This window comes from Raphanus sativus, unplaced genomic scaffold (genome assembly GCF_000801105.2).
Source record: "Raphanus sativus cultivar WK10039 unplaced genomic scaffold, ASM80110v3 Scaffold0711, whole genome shotgun sequence".
NCBI classification, from domain to species: Eukaryota; Viridiplantae; Streptophyta; class Magnoliopsida; order Brassicales; family Brassicaceae; genus Raphanus; species Raphanus sativus.
Window position 1 is genome coordinate 1 of NW_026616027.1, and position 21,933 is coordinate 21,933.

Below are 21,933 nucleotides of genomic sequence, written 5' to 3' on the forward strand. Positions count from 1 at the left end.
TAAATAAAGCAGTTTGAAGTGTGTTTTGAGAATAAAAATGTAATGATGTAATTACATCCATTATTGAGAACATGTCAAATGTCTCATATTTGTTTTATGCCTCTGCGCCATATCTATGTATATAATATTAATCACATCATCATATCATATGACCTGTTTGTATAAACTCAAAAACAATATAGGAAATGTATTCGGTGCTTAAAGGAATCTTATGCATCTAACAATGAAAATGTTTTTACCACTTTTTTGGTAGAAAAAGAATGAGAACAAGAAAAATTTGAGTTTGGAATGAAGTCTGGGTCTTGTGTATATATTTAGGTTTTTTTATTGAAAAGGGTTATAACTTGATCATATTACTTTTGTACTAATTTGAATCTTTAGTAGAAAAACATGGTTGGGCTGGAGTTGCATACACTTTTCTAATATGAATGTTCTTTGATTCAATAGAGTTTAAATGTGCGAATTATATCTCCTAACATTCTATATGTATTGCCTAGTTTATGACCAATTCACATAAAAGATATCTTACATGGTAGTATTCATACAAGAGATTGTTGTTTTTGATATGGTTGTAAAGTGTTTAGACCTTAGTCAAGTATTTTGGTGTTGTATAAGGAATTTTGACTATATTTGCTGAATAAAATAGGCTCTCTATTTTAGTTATGAAACTTTCTTGCACTAGAGCTAATAAGAAAGTTTGAGCTATTTACTCATTTCACCATGTCTTTTCCAATACTAGTCAAACCAATGATCTTGCATAGGGGGAGGGTTCAGAAACATAACAGCGCGTAATGTAGCACCCATCTTGGGTGAGATAGCTAAGCCCATTAAAAGCCCATTATTATTTTCTTCTTCTAGTCATAATTAAAAATCAAATAAAAAAGAAAGTAAGTGGCTACGGCGAACCGGGTAAACAAAAGCTAGCCGCCGTGAAGTTTACAAAATGGCGACCGCGAAATCTCTGCAACCAAGAATCATCTCTTCCTTTCTCGGAAACAACAACTCTATTCGATCAACGCAGCCTCTTCCCCATCTCTTCCGCTTCCATTCAGGTCCTCTCTCTCTCTCTTCATACTTCTTCAGTTCTTCTACTTCTAGTTCGTTAGCTGAGCAGAGTTTTTTTTTATTAGCAAAAAAAGATTAAAACTTTAGAGTTCCCATATTGCTAATTTATACAGGAAGAAGGCATGTTTCGATGCAATTATCAAGGACCTTTTCGGGATTAACCAATCTTCTGTTTAATACAAGGTACTCTGTTTGTATACTCTGTTTTAGCATTGGACTCTGTTTTGTTAACTTTCTTTGTTGCTGCTGCCTTGTCTATAGAAACGTAGATGAAGTTGTTGATGGGAAGAGAAAACGTCTGAAACCAGGAAACGTGTCTCCACGTCGCCCTGTCCCTGCCCATATAACCAAACCTCCTTACGTTGAGTCTTTTAAAGTCCCCGGAATCTCAAGTGGGCTTGAGATTCACGACAAGGAAGGTATAGCGAGGATGAGAGCTTCTGGGAGGCTCGCAGCTAGAGTTCGTGAATACGCTGGGACTTTGGTTAAGGTTAGTGTGGGATGGGAGGACCAAAGTTCATTGCTTTGAAGTTGTGTTATATATACGCTGTTGTTCTGTTTTGGCAGCCGGGTGTGACGACAGATGAGATTGATGAAGCGGTTCACAACATGATTATAGAGAACGGAGCTTATCCTTCGCCTCTTGGCTACGGAGGTTTCCCTAAAAGTGTTTGCACGTCTGTGAATGAGTGCATTTGCCATGGCATCCCTGATTCACGACCGCTTGAGGATGGAGATATAATCAACATTGATGTCACTGTTTATTTGAACGTAAAGCTCTCTTCTTCTTCTTTTCACCAAGTCAAGTTCCATTACTTATGACGTTGGTGTCTACTCTCTCTCTCTATCTACAGGGCTATCACGGTGATACTTCAGCTACTTTCTTCTGTGGTGATGTCGACGAGAAAGCTAAAAAGCTTGTTCAGGTGACTAAAGAGTCTCTTGACAAAGCCATATCGATATGTGGTCCTGGTGTTGAGTACAAGAAAATTGGCAAAATCATTCAGTAAGAGATTTTTTTATTTCTTTAAGCAATTATTAGAATTTTTTTATTCATCTACTACATATTGAAAAAAATCAAAATGTTTATGAAGTGAGCATGCAGATAAGCATAAGTATGGAGTGGTTAGAGAATTTGTAGGCCACGGTATTGGACGTGTCTTCCATGCTGATCCTGTTGTTCTTCACTTTCGTAAGTTTTGTTCTTGTTGTTGAATTGCTCTGTGACCACCATTAGCATAGTTTTGAAACTTTTGAACTCACATTTTATTCCACAGGGAACAATGAAGCTGGACGTATGGTCTTGAATCAAACCTTCACTATTGAACCAATGCTTACCATAGGAAGCAGAAAACCGGTTATGTGGGATGATAATTGGACCGTGGTAACAGAAGATGCTAGCCTCTCTGCGCAATTCGAGCATACCATTCTTATTACCAAAGATGGAGCTGAGATTCTAACCGTCTGTTAAGAAAAAAATTGATTCTCAAATTGATCTTTTATTGGAATGTAACGCAAAAAGCCAACTTGGTATGTATGAAAACCATATTCATATATTCTGATATTCAAATATTCTTTTGCTCACAAAGTAAAGTGAATTTATGTAAGTCGCACAAACAGATACAAACAATGAGTTTTATAGATTGTTTCTGGGTAACAACTATAAAATCAGGTCTTGAGTTTAAGATATCTTGATTCTCTGAGTTTCCTTTCTTCTGACAGAATCTTTGCAACCCTGTAATTAATTAAATTAGCAGTGGTTTACAATTTAAAACCATTGTTGTAACTATATAAAAAGTAGTAAACTTGGTTTCTCTTTTAAGATTAAAAGAGAAAAGAAATAATGAACCTTTTGAGAGCTTCTTCATTGGTAACGTGATCAGGGATGGGTTCGTAATGGCCAGTTTCGAGATTGACACGAGATACATTTTTCTTCAATAAAGCTCTACCAACTTGAACAAGATCGTCCATGTTCTTTTCTGTCGATATGTCCACTGATCCTATGTCACCCTTCAACGTATCGTCCTGTAATAGAAAAGGTTGTTTTTAATAGCTACAGAATGTTTTGCCTTGTACACTGATTTTTTTTTAGTAGTTTAAATATTTTCCTTGGAACTTTTTTTTTCTTTAAAATAGATTATTAAAATTATCGTAATTTTGTTTTTTTTTCTTTTGTAAACTAATTATCGTAATTTTGTAACAAGATCGAAAGAATGGTCATGCAAAAGGGAAGAGACTCACATCGATACGTAAATAATTCGTCTCGGAATGAAGAGCTTGGAAAACGACACAGCTTTGGTAATCAACAATGTCTTGAATGGCTTCATTGTAACAATCAATAATTGGACTCGAACCATCTGCACAGATCCAACTCACCAGTCCCCATTTTGACGCCATTATCGCATCATACTTCTCTTCGTTCCTTATCGAACCTGTACCAAGCGATATCACCACAACCCTCGTGTAATCCAATGGGCTCATGTCTCCCATTGCTGGATTCTTCTTCACTATCTGCTTTGTCACTTCCGCAATAGCACACAACGTCTACAAAAACATATAAATAAATAAAATACATAACATGATATGACCGATCGATAATTAAGATTTTACGTTGGAATCTCTTTTTTTTTTTTTTTACGTTGGAATCTCATCTAACTTAATATTTTATACCGGGTTATTGGCAGCGATACCACCGTCAATAAGGTTATATTCATATTTGTTTCCTTCACTGTCTTCATTAGTGAATCGATGAGCCGGGAGATAAGTTGGTGCGGCTGATGTGCTTAGGCATATATCTGATATCTTTGCGTCAGTAACTCGACGATTCTTCGCCTATATTTGAAACATTGAATCAATAAAAGTGATGCAACTACGTATGTATTGATGTTGGTGTTTAATTACCTGGTAAGAAGAGAAGATAACCGGTTGGAGTTTCTTGATGTCGAAGCAAGGTATGACAACGTTCGTCAAAGTTTGAGTCAGTCTCGTGCCTCCCAAGAAATCTTCGATTACTTTTCTTAGGTGTTTTCCGTTGTACTTTGGTCCTCGTACAAGTCTCACCAGGATCTGAGCCCAGGCAAACGCTCCTCTGCACGGTTTTAGAAGTTAGCATGTTAGTTATCAGATTACTCAAGACTCTCGAGTTATCAGATCAAACGCAAACGCAAAAGGCACCTACCGCGGGTGTGGGAAGATTTTAGGGCAATGTTTGCGATAAAAAGGGACGATTTCTTTTGCCGCAAACAAAGGGCGGTTGCGGTTACTGCTTGTTTTGACGTCTTTTTCCGGTGCGGTTAACATTGCCACTATCAAACCTCCAGTGCTCGTCCCGGAGATGACATCGAAGTAATCCACAAGTCTTGCCTCCTCACCATCCAATTCCTATGTAACATTACATTAATTTAATGTTATATTATCAAATTGAGACAAGAACACTTATCAAGATTCAGGGTAGACATACCTGGAGTTGTGATTCGAGGTAAGCTAAGATAATACCGGGAATGATCCCACGGACTCCACCACCGTCGATGCTAAGGATCGTCACATGTTGTCCGTATGAAGGAGGAAGACAACATGATCTTCTTTCCGAAGAGAGAGCCATGATTTTTTTAATCTCCTAGTTTCGTTTTAATAATCTAAAAACAAAGCTTATTATGTCTTCTCGGTAAGTGGTTAACTTCTCGTCCTGTTATCAAGACGGGGATGGTTATAAATGTGATGAAACACGTAGAACTACCGTTACGGGTGAAACACAAACCCATATTTATAGAACGAGATGTATATATAAAGCCACTTTAGTGTTGGATTTTTTGTGTGAAGCTAATGAGAGATTTCTTGATTTGGAAGTTACACTTACTTATGGTTACTATATAGCATGTCACGTTACGCACATACTTCTATATTGAAAAACAAGAAAACTAATTGACAACTGTTTTTCCATATTTTAACATGATAAAAAAAAAAAAACTGTTTTTCCATAAAAACAGTTAATTGACATATATATGTGCACACAAATTATGAGCAAAAGTCACCTGAAGATATGTGCATATATGTATCAAAAAAGTTATATATAAATAGCTGAAGGTAATCCGCTACTTGTAAACATTTTCATCTTTATGGGATCTTTTTTATTCCTCAGTGCTCAGAAATTATGATTAGTTATTTGACTCTTCCTTGCCTACTTTATGTTCATTTTTTTGGGTTACCATCCTGGACTTGCTATTATTGTTTTGTTTGAGGTTTAAATCAGGATTCTTGAGCAATCTATATGAGAAATTTTACCAACAGAACTAACATAGGAAAACTGGGGAATATGATTGTCCAATAAAAATATTTACGGATAGAGACAACGAGAACCTCACTTCCAAGCAAATGTAACCGCTACACGAAACATTAAAACTCGCCTGAATTATGGATTTGAAATGGTTACGGTTAGTCATGAAACTTTTATGAGTGCACTATGCGGAATGATCTTTTTTCCTCATGAAATTTATATATTATTTCCAAAAGTAGATTCGGGAGTTGAAATAACAATCGAATATATTATATATGTTATAATATAATATTATATATCATATATATAGTATTATATATGTTTTTCAAACTGTTTTTTTTTTACAATTTGAAAAAAACAATATAATATAATGTTATATCATATATCAAGGGTGATAATTAGCAAAAATAGAAGGATCTGCTTGCATAGTATTTACTTAAGATAGAATTACTATGACATCAAAGTTACATTTATATCTGAAGTCCAGATTTTTTTTTAAAAAGAAAGAAATATATGTTCAAAGTAATGCATTTTTGCTTACGACAACTATGTATAATTGTCTTCATTATGTTGAAGCTCAAGTGTTCAACAATCAACTATTAAATCGATTTACAGAATTTGGCTCTGTCGATGCCGTGACAAGTAGTACAATATGTATCCATGGTCCACGTTTGTGAGACCACTATATCCGGCTGTACGTCAGATGTTTTTCACGTTAATTACAAGAAGAAATACAAATTTGATTCCAATATTATCTTACCCTTGACACCCTGACCCTCTTGTGCAATTCTTCATGTATCTAATCTCCTTTAATTGACCTTTTAATTTCTTAATTAGTTACCTAATTATGTGATAATATGTATGATTAATACTCTTTGGCGTGTAACACACATATGAGTTTTCTTAGGACCGTTTTAATAGATACGATTAATTAACACGCTTTGGCGTGTAACACATATATATGAGTTTTCTTATGAACGTTGAACACTGAACATTCTCTAAAGAAAGCGACATCTTTTTGTATGATTGATTATATATAAAGTCATAGGATTTTCCACTTTGATATGTGTTGAATAATATGAAACTAGCGTAATTTCATTATCAAAAGAAGGAAAACACACACAAAACCGTCTTGTGCAGCAAATTATTCTTACTACTATTATCTGTATTTTTTACAGATTATTTTATGCACCAAATCACAAAAGCACGAGCGATCATCAAGCTTAATTCAACTTGATGAAACTTTACGTGTCTCGTCGCTTTGCATCCTTAGTTTCCTTTCATCCGAGAGCATTTTCGCAAACCTGCATTTTAACCATTACTCAAACGATGCGATGACATTTGATCCAAGAAATAGATCAATAAAATTTGAAATTTACCTCTTGAGCTCTTGCTCATTGGTGACATTTCCAGGAACAGGTTCATATACACCAGTGTCGATGTTCATTTGCGCAACTCTGTTTTTCAGCATCTTCTCTCCATTTATCACAAGATTCTCTAAATTGGATTTTGTTGCTAAGTCCATAGAGCTTGCATCTCCTTTCAATGTATCATCCTGCAAACAGTTTGACTCATAAAAAATTGCGTAAATTAAATTATTAGTAACAAATTTTAATTTATGTTCATGTGTCGCTCTCACGCTCTCACATCAATTCTGAGATACTTGTCCTCGGATTGTCGGGCTTTGAACACAACAGAACTGTGGAAATCAACTAAGTCGCGGCTTGATTCCATGGTAATGTCTAGTATAGGAGCAGATCCATTGTCATATAACCAAGATATGATTCCCCATTTTGCAGCCTTTTTTGCGCTATACTTCTCCTCCTTTTGTGCAGACCCTGTTCCTATCGACACAACGAGAAACTTGTTGTAACCTAACGGCTTGAGCTCACCCATGTCAGGATTATCATTCACAATCTGCTTAGTGACAGCTGTCATGGCCAGCAGAGTCTATGGCAAAACCAAACACAATAAAATTAGTTACATGTCTTAAAATTTATCTGACTAAATACTCTCCAAATATGCAAAATGAAACCTAATGTGAATAAAGTAAAAGATTTGCATTCTTCTTCGATTTTTTCAGTATCTAGAAACTGCTAAAAATGTTGTGTTTTACCGGATTATTAGCAGTAACTCCGCCATCAACTAGGTGAAACTCAGACGTCTTGCCTTTAATATCTTCATTGATAAAGTAATGAGGAGGAAAGTAAGTAGGAGCAGCCGATGTGCCAATGCATATGTCTGATATCTTGACATCCAAGCTAGGGTCAGCCAATGCCTTCAAGAAGACGTTACAAAGAAAGTTAACTATTACTGTTAGCTACTTAATTAGCTTGATGTTGATGAAACAATAAATTTTGATTCTATAGTTTATATACGTGTTATGTTAAGAAGAGACATGAGTAGAAAATTGCCTGGTAAGAGGAGAAAATGGTGGGTTGTAGTTTCTTCATGTCGAAGGTAGGTATGACAACGTTTGTGACTGTCTGGTGGAGTCTTGTCTCTCCAAGAAGATTATTTAGTAGATTCCGTAGATACACTCCATCGTATTTTGGGCCAGACAAAAGCTTTGGAAGCTTTGGTATCAGAGAAAACATTCGTCTGCATATGTCTTTTATTATTATATATCTCAACGTGGAATTTGATATAAATGAAAAGTGTTCGTTAGAAAATGAAATAAAATTTCCAAAATTAATCTTTCGTTGTAATTTTATTTTCTATAAATTACAAGCTTTTTAAACACGTTTACGTTGAAATTTACAACATACAGTGTTTTGTTTTGATTTTTTAAAATTACATTGTCCCAGTACTAAGTTTGTTGTCATATATCATTGTTTTATTTTTTTCTTTTGAGAAAAGGCATAAGAAAACAAAGTCATATATCATTGTAAATTGTAAAATATAAACGGCAAGGTAAAATACAACGATTGTCCTTTACTAGTGTTATTATTTATTTTTATTTGTGTTGGAGCATATACGTTTATTAAGTTGTAAAATTTGTGAATGGCGTTTGTGATATATAACTGTGTAATATTTGCTTACCCGGGCTGTGGAAATATTTTGGGAGAATGTTGAAGATAAAACGGAACAATGTCTTTGGCCGCGAACCGAGGACGTCCGTTCTCGTCTGGTACAGTTAACATGGCCGTAATGAGGCCACCGGTGCTAGTTCCGGCTACCACGTCGAAGTAATCTGCTAGCCTCATGTCTTCTCCATCGAGCGCCTTATATATTTACCGGCAAAATTGAACAATATGGCTCGAAAATATAACCAGAAAAAAGAATTTCATTGACTATCTTGTAAGTAATCTATAAAATCTTATTCTGCTGGTCATATCTTTGAAAATTATGTAGTTGAACTATGTATATATTTAATATTGTAATATGGCATATATATTTGAAAAAAAAGCATAACATATAAATATATAATCAATAGATACAAACCTGAAGCTGCTCTTCTAGATACGCAAGGATCACTCCGGCCATAATTCCTCTGACTCCACCGCCGTCGAGGCTGAGGATGGTTACGAGTGATCCGCAAGACGGCGGTAAGTTTTTCTTGCACGAGTCCATGATAGTTGAACGATCTTATTTATAAAAAAAAAGATGATTATAAATAAAATTTGGTGAATATTTTGGACGTGAAGATTGATGCGTCAATGGTATGTCTTTTCTTGAATGTTTATATATATAAATGCAAAATTTTTACGTGTCAAAGATTCTAAGAAACAATTTTATTTGGTCAGACTTTTCTTCATAAATTTCGAGCTAATCAGGATTGTAGTTCTTTTTTTTTTTTTTTTTATATACAGTCTTCAGTGTCATCGAGCTTGACCTGTCATAAGCTTAATTTACGGGGAGTAACTGCATATATAAATCTTAATCCAGATTTGAATATTTGCTTCTGTGGACTTTGCATTAAGAATCAGCCAACGAATTCTGCATCCAAAACTTCAAAACTGAATTTGGATCTTTTTGGATTTGATACGACAAATTTTTCCTCAAGGTCCACTATCCGGACTTATTTTAAAGGCATCTGTCAATTCGTGGAGAAGATGATCTCAAAATTAGCTTTTTGTTGTTTTCCTTTTTCCAGTAATATTTTCTTCTCGTGTTCATCAAATTCGAACTTAAATTTTATAAGGAACGATTATTTCAAATTTATAATTCATTTAATTGGAAATTAAATGCCAAGAATCATGACTAGTGATTTATTTGATTTGCTTCAAGCTTAGTTAGTCATGATTCTTACAACAAACTTTTTCAACCCAAAAATCGCATTATGCATAGTTTTCTGTTAAGAGAGATGGCCGAGTAAACACACACAAAGATGGCCGAATAAAAACACAGAAAAAGATGGCCAAGTAAAAACACACAAAGATGGCCGAGTAAAAAAACACAAAAAGATGGCCAAGTAAACACACACAAAAGATGGCCGAGTAAACACACACAAAGATGGCCGAGTAACACACACAAAGATCATATTCATATATCCCTGTCTTCCCATATTATTTTCTTTAAGATCAGTTTGATGGATCTTGAACCATTGTGTTGCTTCTCATTCTCCTTAATCTTCTTTCATCAGATAGAATTTTTGCATATCTGCATTACCAAAATGATATCAAACATCAAACAATAAAACCCACCAAAAAAACAAATCAACATCAAACAATGAGATTACTTGCAAACCAAGAAAAACATAAAACGGAAATTCGGAATTTCTTAAAGTTTTAGATTACCTTTTGAGTTCTTCCTCATTGGTGATATTTTCAGTAATAGGTTCATAGACACCAGTGTCGATATTCATATGCATGACTCTTTTTTTCAGCACCTTCTCTCCAATCTTCACAAGATTCTCCAAGTTAGATTTTGTTGCTAGATCCATCGAACTTACATCTCCTTCCAGTGTATCATCCTACAATTAAACGCACACATACTCACAAACTATCAGTGGCAAATATTGATATATATGTGTCATGGTTCTTACGTCGATTCTGAGGTACTTATCCTCTGATTGTAGGGCTTTGAACAAAACCGAGCTATGGAAATGGATCATGTCACGCCCTGAATCCGAGATCATGTCTAATATCGGAGTAGATCCATCGTTATATAACCAAGATATGATTCCCCATTTCGCAGCCTTTTTTGCGCTATACTTCTCCTCCTTTTTTGAAGTCCCTGTCCCTATCGATATAACTAGGAACTTATCGTAACCTAAAGGCTCGAGCTTACCCATATCAGGATTTTGCTTCAGAATCTGCTTAGTCACAGCAGTCATGGCCACCAAAGTCTATAAGAAACAGAAACACAAAACACAATAATTAATTAAACGATCTTGATAAAGATATTGATAACACTCAATCCATTTCAATTTGTTTTAAAATGAGATATGTGAACATTCACATTGTTTTTCTTTTTGCAACTGAACATTCACATTGTTATAGGATTGTTTTATACCGGGTTATTAGCCGTGACCGCCCCATCAACGAGGTGAAACTCAGACGTCTTGCCTTGACTATATTCATTAGAAAAGTAATGAGGAGGAAAGAAAGTAGGAGCAGCTGATGTGCCAATGCATATGTCTGATATCTTGACATCCAAGGTAGGGTCAACCAATGCCTTCAACAACACGGTACAAAGAAATTTAACTATTCCCGTTAGATTGAGCTATATGAAACATGACCATTAGATTCTAGGCTATATGTGTGTTATTAAGAGAGATGGAGAGGAAATTACCTGGTAAGAGGAGAAGATGGTGGGTTGGAGTTTCTTCATGTCGAAGGTAGGTATGACAACGTTTGTGACTGTCTGGTGAAGTTTTGTCTCTCCAAGAAGCTTAGTTAGTAGCTTACGCAGATACTTTCCGCTGTACTTTGGACCAGACAAAAGCTTTGGAAGCTTAGGTAACAGAGAAGAGAAGCCTCTGCATTTAGAATGTCTTTTAATTGCCACATGGAACCATATAATACAGTATAGTACATGCTCATTAAAGAAAAAATATCATTTGTAGAATGAAATCAACCGGTATATATATAAATATGTTACTGTCATCATTTTGTTATGATCTGAGTATTTGCTTTTTGTTACAAACACAAAGAAAACAATTCACTTGTCCATAAGCATATGATAAGTTAGGGCCCATTCATTCTATAATGATAAATCCTTCATATATTATTGTTTGTTTGATAAAGTTTATTATAATAAGCCAATATATATTGTTGGTTTGACTACGTAATTATTTTTTTATATGTATATATCCTTTAATTTATTGCTTTCTTTACCAAAATAATTGGTTAATTAGACCCAAAAAATAATTGGTTGAACTTAAAAGAAACATAGAGCTTACTCATTGACATTTTTAATACTAATTGCCAATCTGTAACTAATATGCATAACTTCTTACTTGGGCTGTGGAAATATTTTGGGACAATGTTCAAGGTAAAAAGGAACAATGTCTTTCGCTGCTAATTGAGGCCGTCCATTCTCGCCTGGTACAGTTAACATGGCAGTTATGAGACCACCGGTACTAGTCCCTGATACCACGTCGAAAATTTGTTTTACTAATCGCATCTAGTCTAGAGTTTACAATTACATTTTAACCGGGCTAAAATAACCATGTTTATGATTTTTACATGATATAACCTGAAGTTGTTTTTCTAGATAGTCTAGAGTTTACAATTACATATATATATATAGAATATCTGGTACATATGATATAACCTGAAGTTGTTTTTCTAGATAAGCAAGGATGACCCCCGCGATAATTCCTCTGACCCCGCCGCCGTCGAGGCTGAGGATTGTTACGAGTGTTCCCCATGACGGTGGTTTGTTTCTCTTACAGGACGAGCCATCTTCCATGATAGCTGATAGATTTCTTTTTAAGGTAGAAGATAATAATTCGGAAATTGTTTTTCTTTTGGTATGAGATTGTTGCAACTATCTGTTTTCTCGTATAGGTATAAATACACAAATTTACGTGTAGAATATTCTCAAAGATACAAAATTAATTTGGTGAGACTTTTTCTTCATACATTTCGTGCAGTTCTTCAAACATTTCGTGCAATTCATGATTGTAGTTTATATAATTTTCTTCGGGGTTGTATTGTATAATGTAGTTTAGAGACTGTCAGTGTCGAGCTTGAGCTGTCATGATAAGCTTAATTTTTGAACTAAGCTTCATGATAAGCTTAATCTTTATATATAAAAAAAGCTTTTCATCTCTCCTGGGGCGTCCAGCTCAGCAGACACGTCACTAATTCGAGCCTTCTCGCGTCGACACGTCAGATTAAATGAAACTCGGCGTACTGGGCTTTTTCTTTTGTCGTCACTTCAGATGGGCTTCGTCTCAAGATGTGTCTTTGCGGCCCAGGTACCCTTACATTGAACCCTAATCCCTCTTCACTTCTTCCCCTTCGCTTCCTCTGTAACTCTCCGGCGGCGATATGTCGATTGTACTTCTGTAACGGTTGTGATTACTGCGTAATTACTCCTAGCGTCTTTGATTCGTCGTCTTCGTCTGTGTGTATAAATAGGTTCGTATTTTATTCGCTTTCCATTTTCGCGATCTCTGAACTCTCTGCTATCCAACCTTTGCGTGTTTGACTCTTGCTCTTTTAGGGTTTGGTGTTCTTCTTCCACAATCAAACGAGCAGTCTTCTTCTTCGATCTCTGAGCTTTGGAGTTTCGATATCTCAAATCCACGTAAGAATTGCTTTGTGAATCTTCTACCTGAATTTCTGTCTTCTTCATTTCATTTCCTTTTTGACCCTCACCTTCTTCACGCCTGTCTACGTTTGTTTCCAGGGTTCATTGTTCTCTACAGCAAGCTCTGCTACGGTCAACCAACAATGGAAGAGGAAAAGGTTGTGTGAAACGAGTGTTAGTGAGGAATCTCTGCGTCGGATCTCGGTTAATGTCAGATTCATCTTGCTCACCATAGTCACTCTCTCTGATTCTGCTTCTGCTTCTTATGCCTTAAAAATATCGATGATTCAAATCAGACTGAGACATAATCTTTCACATTAATATTGAAATACTTAGAATCGGATTGACTGGTTTGGATATTGAGTTCTGAATTTTGTTAGAATTCTCTCTACGTTCTAACTATTGTTTCTGTTATAACATAGAAAGGGTCAGAAGCAGATTGATCTCTTAGTTCCAGTGACATAAGAAACTTTCCCCTTCCCCGTGTAAGAAAAACTCCTAAACTATCTGTTACAGAAGCTTTATGTTAATATCTTGAAAACATGTGTAACAGGTCATCATCTCTACTGCAAGAGGGTGACATATATCATAGATTCAATCACTATGCTTACTTTGAAATTTCTTGGTCTCAGTAAGTCACAAATCTGCATCTTTTGTAATGTTTTAAAGTTTTGAAAGGCGAGCTGTTGTATAACTCATGCAAGCTCATCATCTTCCACCAAATGTTTCTCAACTGTCAACTACTGTATTAATTTTAATGATTTTTCCTAATCATATTCTCTTCCATTTTTTTCATTTTATTGGATGCAGATCATTGTTGACACGTTAGTAACACTTGACTCCATGTTCAGGGGAGACTCCTTCACCTATTTTCAGGTCTCCAATGTAGGGTCTAGATGATATCTTGACCAACTAAGTCATTCCGTATGGCTGGGGAAAACATTCACGTACCAGGATTAAGCTAACTGAGTTCAATTTCTGCCCTGAACATCCGACTTTTACTGTTGTCACCATTGTCTCTCTATAGCAAGATTTGATGTTGATACATCCCAAATCCAGTTCATACTTTGCACACCTCTTTATTGACATGAAGCTTAACATTTTTTTATTATAAGCAGGAAGGGGACGGCTACCTGGAGGTGATGTGCCTTTTGCCACATGTAGCTCCTGCAACTGCTCAGATGGTGATAAAACAGCTACTAATCAGATCACCGGAGGTGATTGCAATCTCTCAAACGACCTCGGTGCATCGGATGCAACAGCCGCTGCTGAGCAGCCCACTTCTGGCGGAAGCAATGCAAAGGAACAACTGGTTCCAGCAGCAGGAAACACAGTTTTTAAAGCACGAACGGAATAGTTGCTCAAGTGATGGAACTGAAGACCCTAATATTTTTCTTAATCATCCTTGACGTTATATTTTTTTCCATCAAATTTTGTGATTTCTTTATGTGTGTTCTCTCCATCAAGTTTAATGATATGAACCATGTTCGCTTCTTTTTCCATAAATAAAAACGTTTTTCTACTTATTCCACTCACGTGTTGGTTGTCATATTCTAGATATTTTAAAAACTAGGCTTCGTTGACGAATGAAGTCAACAATGATCTTGCACAGTTATCTATCTATGGCTAGCTACTTTGTATCATCATTTTAAAATCCAATATAGTGTTAGTTTCTTTTTCCAATGAAATAACTTCTCGCTCTTAGATAGGAGAGCTTGATTACTATTGATACAGAAACTGCAACACTAACACCAGTTAAAGCTATTATTTTATCTTTTTGGTATCATGCATTATCATTGTGCAAATAACTTGGTGTAAGAAACCTCAAAAAAAATCTAAAACCTTGGTGATTTTATTCAGGCCTAAGCTTAGCAGTGAAAAAGAATTCGTTCAGCTCAGCTTCACATATTTTCCATCGACTATTGGATGTCACCGGATAAAGATACATTTATCCCGACCTCAGTCTACTTGGTTTTTCTTAATGCAAATTATGTAACTTCATCTTCCCATATTTCTGCTCTATTTCTATTTTAGTAATTACTAAAATTCTCCCATTTTCTCCAACTCCCACATCCAAATGTGAATATATAGTACGTTCGGCCAATGGCAAAGTAAAAAACAAACCCTCGTCATCTCTTAGACACATTAACATTAGTCAATATTCTCTAGATATCACCTACATGAAACCCATCATTGAAAATAATAAAAACCTACATCATTTCATTTACTCACTTCCGTCCGCCCGTAGGGCGGGTTTGCCCTAGTTTACGATAAAATATTGTAATAGGTGATGTTAAGTAAGACCGAAATATTGTTTTTGTGGACTTTCTGATAACAAAATAACTAGCTAGATTTAAAACTCAATTATTACATTCTTTAATAATTGAGTTTCGTACTTTTGGATTTGTTAGGAGTACACATCTCCCTGCCTTTCCAGACTTGTTCTGACTATACCTGTCATATAATCTGGATTTGATTCTCTAAATTACTTCTAAAATTATTTTATAACGAATTTGATTTAGCAAAGATATATTAAGTTCATATTTCTCCACTTCCCTGGTTTGCTTGAGGCTTGATTTGTTAGTTTTATAAATAAGAAGAAAAAAAAGTACAGTTTTGCTTGAGGCTTGATTTGTTAGTTTTATAAATAAGAAGAAAAAAAAGTACAGTCTTTTCTTTTTTTTTTTGGTCAAAAAAAGTACAGTCTTTTCTATTTCTTTTATTTAACATCCTTCGATCCATAATCAGATTCGTCAAAAGTCAAAAAGATATGACACAACAGACGTAGTTAAGCATTTGCTTCATATCCGGTTTGATTTAAAAACATTGTCGGTTGAGCTAGCCGGTTCTTTTCACTTACACGTGTATTCCAAACTATCCAATTTTAAACTGGGCTTCATCATTATTTGGGTCTAAATGTAGTTGGCATATTAAGGGCCCGTATATATGAAAATGGGCATGATCCACTAGTCCATTTTGATCGTTTTCTGTAATTACGTTTGCTAATCATAAATTCCGAATTTAAAGAAGCTGACGTAGACCAATGACCACAGTACTCTTTCCTTATCTTTGGTTGTTCTATCCCACCGAGGCACTACAGCTTTATGATAAAGATGTAACTTCCTTGCTCCCTTCATTTATTTCCAAGTAGATTATAACCATTTGACAATTTGTTCAATTATTTAATTATTATCAATCATGTCATAGTTAATTATTAAATTCTCAAAAATGTATAAAGGACAAAAAAATTTAATGATAGATAAAAACAAGCTTATAGTTTTTTTTTTTTGCTAAAAAGCTTATAGTATTTCTTTTTTTGTAACTTTTTTTTTGTAACTTGCTTTATAGTATTTCAAATAACGAGTTAACAAAAAGGACCTTATTGTTTACTCGGGAAAAAAACAGACACAAAAACATTCTTTGGGCTTAATACGTTCTCAATATTATATTCCGTCATTGACAAAAAAGAATATACATATACAAGTGTATATTTAGGTTTTGACATGTATTTTCACTTGCATGCGCTCATAAGTGATAGTGAACATGCGATATACCACCACGTACGCTAGCCCTAATTGGACCCTGTTCACTTGTCTTATTGGACCACAATATTGCTTATCAAAACGAAGAAAAATTGACCAATCATTGAAAACTTGGGACCGATCAATGGAAATGAGCTAATTTTATGTGTATAAATAAATGTGGCAAGAAGGGAAAAGGAGCTATATAAGCCCAAAATGTTACCTTATATGAAATTACAAATTGCCAACAGCAAGTTTATGTTTTAGTTGTGTTAACATCCTCTCACGAGATGTCATGGTTGTACGTTACTATCAGCACCACATAGGTCCATTAATGGCATGTGATGGGAAAAGGCTAACTAGATGATCAGAGAGGCAAACAATGATGTGGTATCTAATATATTTATTACGTCTATATATATAGCATGTTATGATCATCATAAAAGAATGACTATAATCAAACTGATTATGTTTTATTTCTTCGATACTCTAAATTTTGTAAAAAAAAAAACAAGATAATGATCTATGTACTGGAAAGACTCTTCAAATTGTTCAAAACAAATGCAGAGTTTTGTTTAATTTTGGTTCCAAATGTGTAGATGTTACCTTTTAATGTTAGATTTATAGTACAATACTACAATGTGATAGAAATTGATGGTTTAATTTTGCATCCTCTAGTAGGTCAATGTCGCGAGCCTAACTTGTCTAAGAGTCGAATTCTCATGTGAGATATGAATATGTGGAAACACCATCGAGAAACAGACAACATAGTTAGCATGCGTCATAATGTCGAAGTTGTTGGATTCGAGTCGTGTGTAAAAGATTGAACACTTTCGAGTAGTGATTCTCGACGAATAATTATTCTGTTCGATGAGTAGAAAGTCTATAATTTTACATTAGAATTTTGGTATTCATAAAAACTGATCATTACTTATCTCACAATGTTCAGTTTGTAGTGACAATGATTCTAATCTTTAAATTAGTTGTTCGATCTTGTCTCGTCTCGGATGACTTAAGAGTGTATCTTCTTCTGTTGTTGTCAAAGTAAAATATTTACTTTTCGTATACTAGAAACTAAAAATGGATACAAGATATGTAATATTACATGTATAAGATATGTGCAAATATTAAAGAGAAATTGTCATTAATACCACTTTCATGATACCACTTTTCAAAAATATACTAATCAATTTTACCTTTAAAATTTTATAAGATAAAATACTATTCTACCCCTGATTAATTAAACCAAACCTATCCTCCTCATCATCATCGACGAACTAACGTCCGCCGAGATCTGGTGCTCATCGCCACTCCGAGATCGTCTCGTTTAAGCTTCACTACACCTGAAAAGAGAACCTCGTCGTGAAATCAACCGTCGGGGAGGTCTCCTTTCGCGAACCGGAGACATCGGGAGATAACGAAGGAATCAAATCGCTGAATGTCAAGTTACTGGTGAATGAGGCTGATTCAATTAAAATTTGAAGAATCTCTTTTGTGATTATGATGTTGTGAGGGTTGCAGAGTGTGGTTTCGGGAATAAACAGAGGACTCGTAGCGAGTGTAAATGACCTACAAAGAGCTGAGACTGCTGCTAAACAGCTCGAATCCGATGGTGGACCTGTGGATCTTACTGAGGGTCTTGACAAGCTCTAAGGCAAATTGAGGCTCTTGTATAGCAGCGCTTTCTCTTCTCGCTCTTTAGGTGGTAGCCGTCCTGGTCTTCCCACCGGATGCTTGCTTTCTGTCACTCTTGGCCAAGTATGCTCTCTGTAGTTCTTGAGTCTGTCTCTTAGTAGTTTGTGTGCATGCCCTGGTCTATCACCATGAAACAAGACTCTAGCTTTTTGTTTATGTCACATGCCTCGAGTAGAAAGCCGTGTGTATTTTTTACATGTGGCTTTGATTGTTGGGTAGGCAATTTAATGAATCGATGGATTATGCATTGATATGTCCCTGGAAGTGTATATGGGTTTATACTTTGTTTGTGTTTTATACTTTTATACAATTGTGTAATGTTTGTTTTCAGGTGCATGTGGATTTGGTTGGTGAATCTGGCAACTTTGCTTCGTGGCTGTACATTGCAGCTGTAAAAATGAACTCCTTGGAGAAGATTGAGTCTGATCTTTCTGAGCTGGTTGAGGCTATGAAGACTAGCCCTACGTTTTCACAGTTTACTGATTAAATAGTTCATAAATGGTTTTATAAGCTTTTATAAAATTTATAAATGGTTCATAAATGGTTTTATAAGCATTTATAAATAGTGATATAAATATTTAAATGGTTTAGAAACATTTATATTTTTATATAAACTTTATATAAACTCTTCAAACCCCATTAAAACCTTTTATAAACACTTATAAATCTTATATAAACTTATTTAAACCTTTTATAAACCCTTATAAATTCGATATAAAATCTTTATAAACATCTTTAAACCCTTTCGGCTTAAAGCCCAACACTTTGATACACAATATTAAATTTATAAATCTAAAAAACACGTGCATGCGTTGTAAAGAGATGATGATACATGACAGATTCTGAGGCACATGCGGACAGCAAGCAAGACTCTACCACTTCAGAAATTTTACATACTTTTATAAATTATTTTCTAATCCCTTATAATGGTGTATAACCTTTATAAATTATGTTTATAAACCCTTATAAATTAAAGTTTGTTATCACAGAAAGAAAATATGTTAATCCATTTTTCCTTTGCCCCCTTCTTGTCAAAATAAAAAGAACATCAGAACTGAGAATTTATAAATGATCTATAAACTCTTCTAACTGATTTATAAATTTATCTATAAACCCTTATAAATAATTTTAAATATTCTTATAAATGATTTATAGACCATTATAAAAAGATTATATATATTCATAAACACCAAATACACAATATTGAAACCACAAAACTAAAGAACACGTGCAGGCTTTGTAAATAGATTTATAAATCTTGTAAATTAATTTATAAACACTTATAAATAAACGTATAAACTCTTATAAATAGTTTATATGTTCTTGTAAATAGTTTTATACACCCTTTTAAATAGTTTTATAAACCTTTATAAATAGTTATATACTTTTGCAAAGAGATGATGATACGTGGCAGATTGTGAGGCACATGCCGACAGCAAGTAAGGCTCTACCGCTTCAGAAATTTTACATACTTTTATAAATTGTTTTATAGTCTTCTATAATGGTGTATAAAATTTATAAAATTATTTTTATAAACTCTTATAAATTATTTACATACTCTTATAAACCCTTATATATTATTATACAAACCATTATAAACTTTTTTATAAAGCTTTTCGTAAAGTTTTTATAAACCCTTATTAATATTATACATACCCCTTATAAATTATTTATAAATTTTCATAAATTTCTTATAAACATTTATAAATGGTTTATATATTTTATAACTTGTTTTATATGTCTTTATTAATAGTATATACTCTTACAAATAATTTTACATACCTTTATAAGGCTTTGTAAAGAGATGATGATACGTGGCAGATCTGAGGTACATGTGGACAGCAAGCAATGCTCCACCGCTTCAGAAATTTTACATACCCTTATAATTTTTTTTATTATAATTTTTTATAATGGTGTATAAACTTTATAAATTATTTTCATAAACTCTTATAAATTATTATAAACTTTGTAAACTGCTAAACAAAAAACATGCTTTTGATCATCAATCAAAAATCTTCCAAGGAAGAAACAAAAGAAATTTAAAGAAGAAGAAAAAGATAGTGATTGAAATCACCCAGTTTCTGCATCACTTTAACCCCTCGGAATATATTTTCACATAATCAATAACAACCATGAAACTGATTGTAACTGACTGTAAAATCGAATCAATTTTCCAGTAGAGGAGGATCACTATCATCGCCGCATCAGGAAAATTTTGAAATTGTCTTCTTCATGTTGCGGCTGCTCCTGTTTCCAAAAAAACTAGTATATCTGAGTTTTATAAAGATTTATAAAGGGTTATTAGTTATATAATCTCTTCATGAAACTAGTAAATCTATGTTTTATAAAGGTTTATAAGGGGTTATAAGCTACGTAATACTTTATAAACTATTATATGTGAATTTTATAAAGGTTTATAAAGGATTATAAGCTACATAATACTTTATAACTATATCTGAGTTTTATAATGGTTTATAAATGATTTTTTAATAAGTTATAAGATACTTTATAAAGAGTTATAAGTTATATAATCTCTTCATGAAACTAGTATATCTGAGATATATGAGCCAGCTATTATTTATCAGCATTTTCATCTATGAGTTTATATAATAGTTTATAAACTAGTATATCTGAGCTTTATAAAGGTTTATAAGGGGTTATAAGTTATATAAACTTTTCATAAAACTAGTATACTCTTTCACAACTAACAAATACATAAAAACAGATACATAAAACCTGTTCATGAGTAAGGTTGTCGGGTGTTTGCTCGTCATAATAGTCGTCGTCGTCAGGGGAGCAATAGAAAGGTCTTCTTTTTGATGATTCTTCTATGTTCATTATCGATCCTGATCTATTCCAAATCAGAGACCAAGTTAATACTAACTTCTTGGCATGTATTTAAAATTTACATACAAAAGCTAAAAGTCAAAGTTCCATAAAAAAACAGAGAATTGAGTGAAAAACAGAGAAAATAATAACCTTTAAGCTTCGTCGCTGGAGGTTCCAGTCTTGAAGACGATGACAACAGATTCTCCAAAGGAATCGAATCATCAGGAACTGTACGATCCTCCTCTGAATCAACGGTAGTAGAGTTTTCCGGGGGAGAGACGAATCGAACTGCGTGGCTCTCCACCAATTCGTCTCCGTATCCCGAATTGATGCGGTGGCGTTGTCGCCGTCGGAGTAGCAATACGAGTGGCAAGCACGGCGAGATTCGAGAGTCCTCCCGAGTCGGTGGATTTCGACTGTAGCGATGGAGAAGAAACTAAGAAAATGGTAGTATTGTCTTTTGTGCATTAATGAACAAGGTATTTGTGAAAATGTCTCTAAAGTGGTGGTAAAAGTGAAAAGTGGTATATAACAAAGTGTAATTGTGAAATTTCCCCTATATTAAATTATCAATTAGTTTTAGTTTAAGTTGAAATTAATTTCATAGTGTCTAAACGTAGAAAAGAGCAAATATTTTCAATAAAAAAATGAGAATAATAATCTTGTCGCTCGCAGAAGACTACTGCAAACAAATCTATTCGTTTTGGATGCTCTCATAGTAATTCACTTTACGTTGAGAATGGTCCATAGAAGGAAATTGACAAAAGAAATTTGCCTAGAATGTTTATTAAATTTCGAAAAATTCTTTGTTTCGATATCACATATTGGGAAATAAACGACGTCGAC

The 21,933-nt window shown here is 34.2% G+C and overlaps 4 protein-coding genes, 1 long non-coding RNA gene and 1 pseudogene across 8 annotated transcripts; 3 read left to right on the forward strand and 3 right to left on the reverse strand.

The window, feature by feature from the left end:
- Positions 1 to 893: 893 nt before the first annotated feature.
- LOC130502847 (methionine aminopeptidase 1D, chloroplastic/mitochondrial) lies at positions 894 to 2,637 on the forward strand. Its single transcript, XM_056997587.1, has 7 exons — positions 894 to 1,052; positions 1,179 to 1,248; positions 1,327 to 1,555; positions 1,633 to 1,836; positions 1,920 to 2,071; positions 2,160 to 2,257; positions 2,343 to 2,637. Exons 1-7 carry the CDS (start codon positions 944 to 946, stop codon positions 2,534 to 2,536), a joined length of 1,056 nt encoding a protein of 351 aa, XP_056853567.1. The 5' UTR covers positions 894 to 943; the 3' UTR covers positions 2,537 to 2,637.
- Positions 2,597 to 4,865, reverse strand: LOC130502846 (patatin-like protein 3). Its single transcript, XM_056997586.1, has 7 exons — positions 4,526 to 4,865; positions 4,244 to 4,446; positions 3,967 to 4,153; positions 3,736 to 3,897; positions 3,307 to 3,609; positions 2,915 to 3,090; positions 2,597 to 2,800 (listed from the first exon to the last, which is right to left on the reverse strand). The coding sequence occupies exons 1-7, from the start codon at positions 4,664 to 4,666 to the stop codon at positions 2,734 to 2,736; spliced, it is 1,239 nt and encodes a 412-aa protein (XP_056853566.1). The 5' UTR covers positions 4,667 to 4,865; the 3' UTR covers positions 2,597 to 2,733.
- A 1,547-nt stretch (positions 4,866 to 6,412) lies between these two features.
- Positions 6,413 to 9,008, reverse strand: LOC130502851 (patatin-like protein 1). The gene is made up of 7 exons (XM_056997590.1): positions 8,783 to 9,008; positions 8,381 to 8,562; positions 7,753 to 7,939; positions 7,455 to 7,616; positions 6,986 to 7,288; positions 6,718 to 6,893; positions 6,413 to 6,642 (listed from the first exon to the last, which is right to left on the reverse strand). Exons 1-7 carry the CDS (start codon positions 8,909 to 8,911, stop codon positions 6,567 to 6,569), a joined length of 1,215 nt encoding a protein of 404 aa, XP_056853570.1. The 5' UTR covers positions 8,912 to 9,008; the 3' UTR covers positions 6,413 to 6,566.
- Positions 9,009 to 9,653: 645 nt separating this feature from the next.
- On the reverse strand, positions 9,654 to 12,429 carry LOC108838306 (patatin-like protein 1). The gene is made up of 7 exons (XM_056997591.1): positions 12,047 to 12,429; positions 11,742 to 11,908; positions 11,075 to 11,261; positions 10,796 to 10,957; positions 10,326 to 10,628; positions 10,078 to 10,253; positions 9,654 to 9,940 (listed from the first exon to the last, which is right to left on the reverse strand). The coding sequence occupies exons 1-7, from the start codon at positions 12,194 to 12,196 to the stop codon at positions 9,862 to 9,864; spliced, it is 1,224 nt and encodes a 407-aa protein (XP_056853571.1). The 5' UTR covers positions 12,197 to 12,429; the 3' UTR covers positions 9,654 to 9,861.
- Positions 12,430 to 12,565: 136 nt separating this feature from the next.
- Positions 12,566 to 14,568, forward strand: LOC108837930 (uncharacterized). Of its 4 annotated transcripts, none has more exons than XR_008940478.1 (6): positions 12,566 to 12,870; positions 12,956 to 13,039; positions 13,142 to 13,527; positions 13,596 to 13,673; positions 13,853 to 14,080; positions 14,161 to 14,568. It is a non-coding gene; the product is annotated as an uncharacterized LOC108837930 (long non-coding RNA). The 4 variants fall into 4 exon arrangements; XR_008940480.1 differs by having other exon boundaries at positions 13,142 to 13,276; positions 13,465 to 13,527; positions 13,853 to 14,568; XR_008940479.1 differs by having other exon boundaries at positions 13,142 to 13,252; positions 13,465 to 13,527; positions 13,853 to 14,568.
- Positions 14,569 to 17,349: 2,781 nt separating this feature from the next.
- LOC130502850 (plastid-lipid-associated protein 6, chloroplastic-like) lies at positions 17,350 to 18,745 on the forward strand (annotated as a pseudogene).
- Positions 18,746 to 21,933: the final 3,188 nt, after the last annotated feature.

Excerpts from the sequence above, each read along its gene's own strand:
- LOC130502847 (XM_056997587.1), top strand. The coding sequence starts at position 944 with ATGGCGACCGCGAAATCTCTGCAACCAAGAATCATCTCTTCCTTTCTC. Across the intron at positions 1,249-1,326 it reads AATCTTCTGTTTAATACAAG|AAACGTAGATGAAGTTGTTG; the intron begins GTACTCTGTTTG and ends CCTTGTCTATAG. Across the intron at positions 2,072-2,159 it reads AAAATTGGCAAAATCATTCA|TGAGCATGCAGATAAGCATA; the intron begins GTAAGAGATTTT and ends ATGTTTATGAAG.
- LOC130502846 (XM_056997586.1), bottom strand. The coding sequence starts at position 4,666 with ATGGCTCTCTCTTCGGAAAGAAGATCATGTTGTCTTCCTCCTTCATAC. Across the intron at positions 3,898-3,966 it reads TTATCTTCTCTTCTTACCAG|GCGAAGAATCGTCGAGTTAC; the intron begins GTAATTAAACAC and ends TTTCAAATATAG. Across the intron at positions 3,091-3,306 it reads CGAATTATTTACGTATCGAT|GACGATACGTTGAAGGGTGA; the intron begins GTGAGTCTCTTC and ends TTTCTATTACAG.
- LOC130502851 (XM_056997590.1), bottom strand. The coding sequence starts at position 8,911 with ATGGACTCGTGCAAGAAAAACTTACCGCCGTCTTGCGGATCACTCGTA. Across the intron at positions 7,940-8,380 it reads AAAATATTTCCACAGCCCGG|ACGAATGTTTTCTCTGATAC; the intron begins GTAAGCAAATAT and ends AGACATATGCAG. Across the intron at positions 7,617-7,752 it reads CCATTTTCTCCTCTTACCAG|GCATTGGCTGACCCTAGCTT; the intron begins GCAATTTTCTAC and ends GTCTTCTTGAAG.
- LOC108838306 (XM_056997591.1), bottom strand. The coding sequence starts at position 12,196 with ATGGAAGATGGCTCGTCCTGTAAGAGAAACAAACCACCGTCATGGGGA. Across the intron at positions 10,958-11,074 it reads CCATCTTCTCCTCTTACCAG|GCATTGGTTGACCCTACCTT; the intron begins GTAATTTCCTCT and ends GTGTTGTTGAAG. Across the intron at positions 10,254-10,325 it reads ATAAGTACCTCAGAATCGAC|GATGATACACTGGAAGGAGA; the intron begins GTAAGAACCATG and ends GTTTAATTGTAG.